This window comes from Morone saxatilis, unplaced genomic scaffold (assembly GCF_004916995.1).
Source record: "Morone saxatilis isolate NCDOM2014 unplaced genomic scaffold, NCSU_SB_2.0 Contig11, whole genome shotgun sequence".
Lineage (NCBI taxonomy): Eukaryota > Metazoa > Chordata > Actinopteri > Moronidae > Morone > Morone saxatilis.
In genome coordinates, this window is record NW_023339663.1 from 10757409 (window position 1) to 10767719 (window position 10311).

A 10311-nucleotide genomic window follows, 5' to 3' on the forward strand; every position below is an offset into this window, starting at 1 on the left:
AGAGCTGTAAGCTTTTATCTAACCCCATGGGACAATGTGAAGTCTACAACCTCCCTGCGTCCCCCCAGCCCCCACCTTACTTCCATATGCAGAGGAACTAGCCCCACCACTGGCTTTGTGTGGAGGGCTGGGGGTCATGACTGAGCGCTCCCACTCCCACAGTGTGCCCAGAGACGTGGAGACACAGATAGTCTGATATTAGAGTGATAAGTTGTCTGTTTGTTGGTCAGTTGGAGGCTCAAATCAAACACACCTTTTATTTAAGTGAACACCATCCCTGTCTGAGGACTTTTAAACCAAGTTGAATATACAGCAGCGTCAGCATGCAGAAAAAGAGATTTCACAGTTAAATAACTATAGATGTTGAAACTACCAATAAGCTGCTGCATACATCCCCTCTCCTCTCTGAAAGTCAGAGGGTTGCATAATTTTTAAAAAACAGAAAAAGTGATGGGGAACTTGTGGTTGGTGCATGCTTCCTCTTACAGTTAAATGTCACTGTACATGTAGTACAGTATTTAGTTTGCTAGTTCCCTCTGCTGGCCAGCTACCATAATGTATCACACTCATGTTTGTGACAATTTACAGGATTTTAACAGATGATAAAAAAAAAAAAAACAAGCAAACAAAAAAACTGAAGGTCAGCAGCAGATTGTGCACTCTTCAAGCAGCTTGGAGCAACTCAGATTTGTGTGACTTCTCAGCACAACCAATAACAATGAACTATTGTGATTCCAATAATGTCCATTGAAAGGTAAAAACCCTCTTTCTGCATTTCATCAAACCTCTATTATACTCTTAACTACTCAAGGGTTTGCATTTAACAGGGGGAAAGGTGATGCATTTGGAAGCTTCCAAAGGGATCATCCCTTATTTCTTTGTTATTAAACACTAAAGAAAAAGTCCTGAAACACACTTCTTTTATTTATTGAACTGTATTTCTTTTGTGAAGACAACATTGGTAGGATTTATTCTTAAAGCAGCTTTAGGGAACTAATACCAGCACATTTACTTGAGTAAAAGTAGCAACAGAACAATGTTAAAAATGGTAATTTGGGATAATTTTACCCCTTTAGGCCTTAAAGAATTATTTAGATGTAATAAGTTTAGAGGGGAAATGTCTGTTTGGTGTTACAGCGAACAAATGACAGATATCTGAAACATTACAAGGTAACAGATTTTGTTTTGTATTTTATACGTTTATTGTGTTTTCTAATGTAAAATTTCTTTACTTTAAAAGCAACAACTGGCAGATAAATGTAGTGGAATCAAAATACAATAATTCCCTCTACAATGTGGTGAGGTCAAAGTTGAGGTAAAACTACCTCAACAGTGTATTTAAGTGTAGTTAAGCACATCTTCTTAACACAACATCCATCTGAAAATGGTGCAAAAATAAAGGAGAGTGAGACGTGTCACTTCAGTTGGCATTTTATTCATTTAAAGCTTAACAAAATCGACCTAAATCCGGTCAACTGGTAAAATTATCTTTAAGATTTTGCCTATTATAAATAACTTTAACTCTTTTTGATCAAAGCACCAAAACAAAAACTCCCATCATAAACATTAGAAAACAAAAAACACGGAAGTTTAGGAGCTTATAATCAATATAATCCACAAAAATATCTCTTTGCACAAGGGATTGTAATTTATACGCAGAAAAGTCTGCAGCAAGCATCTGAAACATGTAATAAAGTTTGTATTGATCTTTTGCTCTGTATGTCTCATTGTAAAGTATTGTAACAATTCCTTGGTTTCACACATTCAAATGGATCTCACGTGGAGGTGCTCAGAGAGATATTACACACATACTACATCCTGTCTGGGGGCCCCAAATTTGCTGCAGTAGCTACTTGACTGCTCTTCTATTGTGGTTTGATGGCTTGTGCTTTTGGTTGTCAAGTCTCCACAACATCCAGCCCTTTTGTTTTAGATCTAAGAAAAAAGCAAGAGCAGGGCATGAGCACATTGCTGCCTGTAAGCATGTAAGGTTACAAATATTTTGGTTTATTTCAAAGTAAAACCTCTGAGTCACACACACAGAAAAATAAGTCCTAAGTTTTAACTAACTTTTTGTTTTGTTTTAATTCATCTATTATAAAAGAGGAACTGGTGTATTTTGCCATTAACTATTTCAAAGTAAAAAATATTACAAACTAATGTTAACAATTATTTTACTAACTTAAAACAATTGTTTAAATCACATTAAAAAACGTCTTTATCTGTTTCACTTTTACATTTCACTTATTTTAATCATTTTTGTAAAACCCTAAGAATTTTTGTGGAATTTCTGTTGAAGTGTTACTCAAAACTAATTAAACACATTTCCCCAAAACAGATCATTTGTAACAGAAAACTCATTGTTCGCTTTTTTTCCAAAGAAGTAATCAAAGACAATATTTATCCCTGAGGAAAAAAAACACTTTTGATAGACCTTCATCGCCTTGTTCACAACCCACAGACCTTTGTTGATTCTTTTGTTCTCATATATAACTACATTAGTTTATATACAGCGAGAATAAGAGTTTAACTTAACAACTGTACTAGCATTGCATCTTTAAAGTTGGCCTGAATTACAACGAACAAAACTCTGTAAAACTTGCTTGATTTCAGAATGAGAATATATATAAAAAAAATTAATAATAATCAATTTTCTTTTTTCTAATCTTTCTGTATGGAGCCTGAAAAAATTAAACAAATACATGTATATAAGCTACAGATCGATATATGTTTTAAAAACCCCACTACAGGCTAATTTTAATGTGTTGTGCTACAGCAACAGGTTAATTAGTCGTTATATTTTATTAGTGAAACGAACATACAATGCACCTAAAGAATAAAACGTGCTCAATATATAAAACAGTTTTACCACTCAGCGCCATTAATTTGAATCAAATAAAAAAAAACATGCTTTAAAAATTATTTATTCTCCCATCATAATGCAAAACTTTACAAGCCATAAAAAGTATACAACTAAACAGGTCATTCCCCCGTTATATATGCATATCTATATATTTTTTTTTTTGTTAAAGAAACCCGCAGTGATCCCTGTCTGTTTCCTTCTCTCCTTCCTTGGGAGAGGTGGAGGCTGTTTGGTTGGAGATGTGGGTCGGAAGTACCGTAGTTTATGTATGCTAATGGGGAGAGTTGGGGGTTGTAGCTAGATATTTACGTTCAGTGGGAGCCGCCCTTCATTCACCCACATGGTTACCAACTGGTCGCCTTCGCGCCACTTTCCTAACCCTGCAATCATTTTTAACCAGCGCATCTAGGCTATAAATTGCCTCGCAATCGGCTGGGATTTCACTTTATGTTTCGGTTTTGTCCTCCGGTTGAAAAGTTTTCGGATTAGTTCCGTTTTTATTTCTCTCTTTTGTCGGTAAGAGACTACACGGCAGCCCAAGCAAGTGAGCGAAGATGGTGGATTTCGGCTGGTGAGTGTCTACCGAGCGCATGTTTATCGGCAAGGAAGTCGGGTTTTGGGTTATTTTTTATCCTCCTTTCTGGTGAATGAAATCTCCAACGGTGTGATTTACGCCCGTTTTACGTGTCTTAATATACTGTTGGCGGGGATATCCAAACATTAACACCTAAAACGATAATGCTTGCGATGAAAACAGTACAACGTGAGGCGCATGGCAGTCCCCTCTGCTCCACCATTGAGGGAATGAGGGAGATTTGAAAAGCTGTCCGGAGCTTTTCTCCGCTGCGCTTTAGCAACTAGTTGGGGGGGGGAAAATCTGGCCTCCTTGTAACAAAACCCGAGTTTGTATAAACACTCTCGTCCGATGTTTCCAAAAGTAAGTTTGTAAATGTGGTTAATTTGTTGCTCGGTCTCGAGTGCAGTGGTGTGTGAGTTAAAGTGCCCCCCAGAACAAAGCAGCAGCACATGGGGCAGTTGTAGGCCGCGCGTTTTAGCTTAGCCAGCATTAGCCTAGCCAGCATGAACTTTAAAAAAAAAAAAAAAAGAAGAGTTGTTTTGCGGGGTGAGCACAAGCATACGGTTTATTAATACGGATACACACAGCTAGATAAAGACGAGGAGTGGGTAAATGCAGCCAATCCAACGGGACAAATGCACCGTTGGGGTATTTTTTTTTTTTTTTTTCAAACGTGTGCTCGTTTGTTGTTTGGCTAACGGCTAACCAGTGTCGTCAAACTCGAACCGAATGTTCGTTAGCGTTTGGAACCAGATTTAAAAAAAAAAAACGAGCCAACTGTTTTTGAACTGAAAGCACCTCCAACGGCTCCGGTGCCATCCCCACTCACAGTCTAACTGCCCTAACTACGGGTTGCCATGTTTTCACCAGGCTAACAACCAGCAGCTACAAGCTACCTGCCCAACCAGCTCACGGCTGCTGTTTGCTGCTAGCCTCTGTTCCTACGGCAGCCGTGTTTTTTTTTTTTTTTTTTTTTTTTTTCTCCATAGGATGCCCGAAACGCATTTCCCCCCCCTTATTATATTTTTGTTAAGATGAACACCTTCAATTGCAAATTCAGTGTACAAACCACTACGGTTGGTATAAGGTTTTGATTGATTTTTTAAAGTTCATTTGGTAAAAGGTTTTGCGCTACTACGAGGGCGCCATTGTTTAAAGACGGGTGGGGGAGGGGTAGAACAACACCGTTCCCTGCGCATGCGCTCCATGGTAAAAATGAAATATAACGGATTTGTGTCCCTTTAATATCTCCCAAAAGATAGGCAGGGAACGCTGGCGCAGGATGTGCCTACTCATTATGTTTTTCAGTGAACCTCGTGGCTGCTGTAATAAATCATAACATTTGGGTGTCAAACAAACGACTCGGTGTAAATATCGACTCCTCAGCTGTAATGGGCCCACTTTCTTGATGGCGGGGTTGGGGGGAAGCGATTCTGCGATTTTAATTACGAAGAAATCGCCACATGCTCACACATCAAAGCTGCGTATTTAACTTTTGCAATAAAGGCGTTTAAAAAAAGTCTTATTATTATTATTATTAATCTTCACATGTGTTTTTTTTTTTGTTCGTTTCAGATCCACTCTGAGGTGCAGGAACCTCCAGAACAAAATATGAACACGGAAGACAGTGTGAGTCTCCTTTCAGCGGAGGCCAGCGAGGCTTTAATCAGTCTGTGTATTGTCAAAGTGCTTACAGTGCAGGTAGTTCTATGTCATACCTACTGCAGTGGAGGCACTTACAGCAATACCCTGACACTGATGTGCAGATCCTTCTTGGTGTTTAACATGTCATTTGAAGTACTGTCTTTGTGCTAAGGTGCATCTAGTGCAGATAGTGAAATAGACTAGCACCTACTGCCCTAAGTGCTCCTTCTGGCATAAGGGGCTGTGATATGCGCCACCAGACCATATTTAATTTCTAATTGGGCTCAAATATCTCGCAGTTCTCTGCTAGTTTTGCATAGTTGCACTACAAGAATAGATGAGTTGTGCAAATCTATGCAAAACTGATGGTGGCCTGCTTGCTCTCCACCTGTTAAGATTTTTTGGGGTTTGGGGGTGTCGCATCAAACACAATGTGATTGCAGAGTACCCCTGTAACTCTGTTTACAAATGCGCTCTCGTCCAGTGACACAGTTTCAGCAGTACTAAAGTGCTTATAGTGCAGGTAGTTTTCTCCTATCTACTGCAATGTGAGCACTTGAAGTACTTCTAACTAACTGCATCTTTCTGAAGCTCTGACGTTTGTAATTGTCGAAGGCTCGTCTGTTAATCATCACGCGGTCAGTTTTGCTGGTTTGCATTCAGCTTTAACTGTCGTTTGCTGTGCAAATCCATGCAAAACTGACTAGGTCGATGAACGAAACACGCCCACTGAGATTGCTTTTCATCAAGATTGTTTTTTTGTCCTTTACTGCATGGTGGGTATTTACGTGGATGTGTGTGTGTGATGGTGTGGATATTTGGAGTTGTCCCTCCCTGTGCAGGTGGGGATTAGTAGCAATGCTGTGTAACTAGAGGTATTGCACTTGTCCCGGCCTGTGTAGGGACGAGGAGATGGAACCGACCTGGATCTTGACCTACGTGTTGATTTTAAAAAAGAGAAGAAAAAAAAACAACTACTTGTCCTGTTTTAGCCAGGTTCATCTGTATAAAATGCATGCAGTTACTGATGGGATGAGTCTAAAGTGGTTAATTGTAATGTTGCTTGAAATATTAAATTTTTTAACACGTTCTTTCTCTTTGCTTTATTATAAAAATGTCACAATTAATGGAGTGTTAAACATACGTGTGTACGTACATGTTTTTGGTTAGTGCTAGGCGACTTCTTTTTCCAAGTTGATTTATACGTCCGTTTTATTTCATGAAATCATGTTATTTTACTTTGTAATGCCACTGTTTTATAATAAACTGGTTGAAATGAGTGCAAAAAACTGATTTGGTCAACAAAAAACACTTCCTACATTTTTCTAATCTTTTTGCAGCAGTGTTAAAGTTTACAATGATTCCCAGATAAATGATTAAAGCCCAGTCCTGAGTGAGCAGGTTTATCACCTTCCACGTCCAAAAGCAGCACTGGTTTAACAGGAGAAAATATTTGAGTAGTAAAGGAATTAATTTTACTTTAACTTTAACTTGTGTGTTAAACGTGGGATGTGCTCATACATTTCGAAATTGTTTAAACACCTTTGACATCACCTAAAATAGTTTGTTTCGTGATGTAGTTTTTGTCTGGTTAAATCACTGTAGCACACAAATTATAATCACATGTATACAATCTAACCAACTCTAAAATTAATTCAATCTGGGTGCAATCCCTTCTTTAAATTGGTTGGAATTTACTGAAAGTATTTTGTAACTTTATAACTTCATGAAATATGATACATGGACATTGCCATTAAAGCTCATAAAATGTTTGTGTTTCAGGCCTAAGCTAAGAGACTAGCAGTTATCATTCATATATCATTAAGCAAAGCATGTAAAAAAAAAAATAGTATTTCCAATTGAGAAGTTCTTATAGTTGTAATTATCATTTAGTTTAGCAGAATTTTCAATAAAGGATATTTACAAAAAATCCTAAATGACTCCTGCCTTCAACTATCTGAATAAATCCATTAAAAATACAGGATGCTGATCATTTTGAGGTGATTCAAACAAAACAAAAACATCACTTATGACTTCTAATTTTTAGTTTCATAATTCCTGTTTCGAGGTGACTTTGCAATCCACTCTCTGTAGCCGACACAGTATTTAACTTGTCATTATAAATAAATCAATGTCTTAAACTAAAGTCGACGCTCTTCCACTAGGTGGCGCTGTCGGGCTGCAGGTCGGCCGCACATCCAGCCGCGGAGTGCAGGTAACATTTCGGTACCGCCTCTGCTGTCGGTCCAACCAACTTGGGACAACATGCCGCTTTCAAACAGAGTCACACCGCAGCAACTTTCCCTCTGTGTCTGGATTTAAATGGTTATCCGGAGCGTCTCCTCGACACAAACACCGAACCCCACATATCGACGCTGAACCCTGACTCCTGAAATGTGGACCGAACTCACCTGAGAGGACTGTAGGTTCAAAGAAGACACCTTAACTTCCCCGAACGGGCTTGTTTTTTGTTTTTTTTTGGAAAGTATAAACCCGCGATTTTTTTATTTTATTGAAATGGATGTGCTGTGGACCAACTACATTTTCTTCCTGGCGTGTTGCTCAGCATTGGGATTTGGAAGCCCGAACAGATGCGACGAAGTGCGCAAAGTTTTCCAACTCAGACAAATTGGACCAAATCAATTATTGCCTTTAAGTCCCAGACCAGGTATGTTCCAGTTCCAGTGTGTGTTTTTCCTGCAGTTAAATTCCCACAAAGCAGTCAGCAGTACACATTATGTTACATTTCTTCTACAGCATTTGTCCTTTTCTTCATTTACATCCTTCATGCCAACCGCTTATTGAAAGAAATATAAGCTTGAAAAGTTATTCACCACAATGTTCCTGTAGAGCTCATTAACTGCACTGTAGCTTTTAACCTGTCATTTTCTGCCTTCTTGAAGTGCTCTTTGTAGTTACAAAACACACCTTTTTAAACACATTTTAGAGGCGTGTGTGCAGTTATGATAATAATATAGACAGCAGAACTGGAGAGCTTTGAGCTGTTTAAATGGCATCTTTTTGTCTGACTTTTAAATCAAGATATTTAGAGGAGATATTGCATGAGCCTTAAATCACTGCATGAATACATCTCACAGTTGAGCCCATTCCTTTTTAAAGTGATATCTTTAAGACATCTTACTCTAGTTTATGTTCAGCGTATGGCAGGTTCATGATGAATATGACTATATTATGTAATATTTCAGATACTGTGGATGATTTTCACTGCTCTTGAAAATCTGCTTTCATTGCACTTAATGTTGAGCAACAGGATAGGTGCAGAGATAGATTTTTTCCTTGTGTTTGTACAACAAAACCGCCTATAAAAGGTATCACTTTTTGCTTACTTACACTTTATTACCAGCAGTGCACCGGCTCGTATATAATGTTTAATTTAAGGTTTAATCCCATGAAACTAGGAACTAAAGCTGCTCAGATTACTTGTTGGTCATGACAGGAAAAAACAAACAAACTCTGCTCCTTTCAGCTGCCTAAAGCAGTTAAGTGGCTTGCAGGGATAAACAGGAATTATTTTGTGTAAAGTTAGGTAAACTAGGCTTCACTTAACTTCATGAACACCACCCATAATGTAATTCCACATGATACTTGTCCACAAGATTTGGGGGAATTATGGGTGTGGATATTGCATGTGGGCTGTCATTGAGTGGACTGCTGCTGCTGCTGTTCTCTGCGCTCCTCTTGGAAAAGTAAATCTAAATGGTGTTGACTGCCATCCTGCCACAAACTGCTCCCTATAAACTTCACCACCCCTTTCCTCTGCTGCTGCTGTGAGGAAGCGGATTCAATTGACAGAAAACCCTCAAATACCCCTTGAACCTCTAAATAACCCTCGTAATGCCATCACCGCTCCTGCCCCTGGAATAAGCCTGTGCGTGTGGCTTCGTGGATTTAAATCTCTGTGCTGTTTCTTTGCAGAAATTGCAAACTGAAAAGTACTTCTCTGAGATAAAACTGTGCTGTGGGCGTCACTTGTAGTTTAAGCGATGATAAGCTCCTGTGGAAACACTTGCTACTGTTTTTAACTGCACCTCTACTGACCTTTTCTGGCAGCTCAAGTCCAAATACATCTTTACATTGGAAAGATGTAAATCGTTTTCTTCGATGGATTGAGATTAATGTAGTGAAAGGCATCAGATAGGGTCATAGCGAGAGGTGTACTCGATCCTAGAGCCTGATTGTAGAAGTTATCTATAATTGAGTGTGGGCCTGTGAAAAATAACCTCCAGAAATTCCAGGAATCCGAGAGAGAGCGAGCTTTTTCCATGTAATAGGAAGTGCCAAACAGCCTCGAGTTTAGGTTAGAACACAGTAAGTCAGAAGTCTGTCACTTCGGCCAAACAAAGCTGATGTTTGTGGTGTTGGAAGTGGAAATATTTCTGGGAAGCATAAAAAATAAAAAAAAGACCTGGGGCACTTTCAAGTTGTCTTATCTGGGGAGAGTTTGAATTCCTCCACGTGTGCCATCGCCTGCTCTGCTCCCTCCTCGCACAGGGAGCTGATAGCGTCTCTGGCAACAGCTCCGCAAGCTCTGCCTAGGCATGTCAGAGAGGCTTTTGCAAAGTTTTAGGTCGCTTTTAAGATGTTTTGATTGTCCCGTATGTGTGCAGATTGCTTACATTTTGTTCGTAGTGGAAAACCTGAGACACATCACTTGGAGAGGCGATAACACTCTGATTCAGATCTACTCTCAGGATGTAGGGGTCTTCTTGCTCCACTAAAGCATTTTTTTTACTTGCTGCACTGATGGAAATACATGACCTTTATATGTTTCTTTCACCTCATGCAAAGAGTAGTCCCAGTATTCAGATTTGTCGTCATGTGTTTTTTTTTAATGTACCTAGTTCTTGCTGTGAGTTTTCTTTATTGGCAATCTTTCGTTTGTTGGTCGGACAGTCAGTCCACCACTTTGGCTCAGACTGAAATAGAGAGGGATGACAGTTTTTAAAGGAAAAAAACAACACAAACCTCCCTGTTTCTGGAAGCCTCTCCCTTCTCACAGGTTTTCAAGTGATTCGAATCATTTTTACTCTTATCAAACCATGTAATGGCCCCTCGTGTCCTGTGTGAAAGCATCTGCATTTGTCATGTTTCTCCACTCATTCGTTCAAGTTTTTCCTATTTAATTAGAGATCGATAAGATAAGATGATCCTTTATTGATCAACCTGTAGGAGAAATTCAAATCAGACACAGCAGCATAGGGGAATG

General features: G+C 39.1%; 1 protein-coding gene across 1 annotated transcript in view; it reads left to right on the forward strand.

Moving 5' to 3' along the window:
- Positions 1-7344: 7344 nt before the first annotated feature.
- gpc5a (glypican 5a) overlaps positions 7345-10311 on the forward strand; it is a 108536-nt gene continuing 105569 nt past the window's right edge. The window contains exon 1 of the mRNA XM_035682008.1: positions 7345-7752. Coding sequence (XP_035537901.1) covers positions 7602-7752 — 151 coding nt within the window. The 5' untranslated portion in view covers positions 7345-7601. The remainder of the gene's footprint in view (positions 7753-10311) is intronic.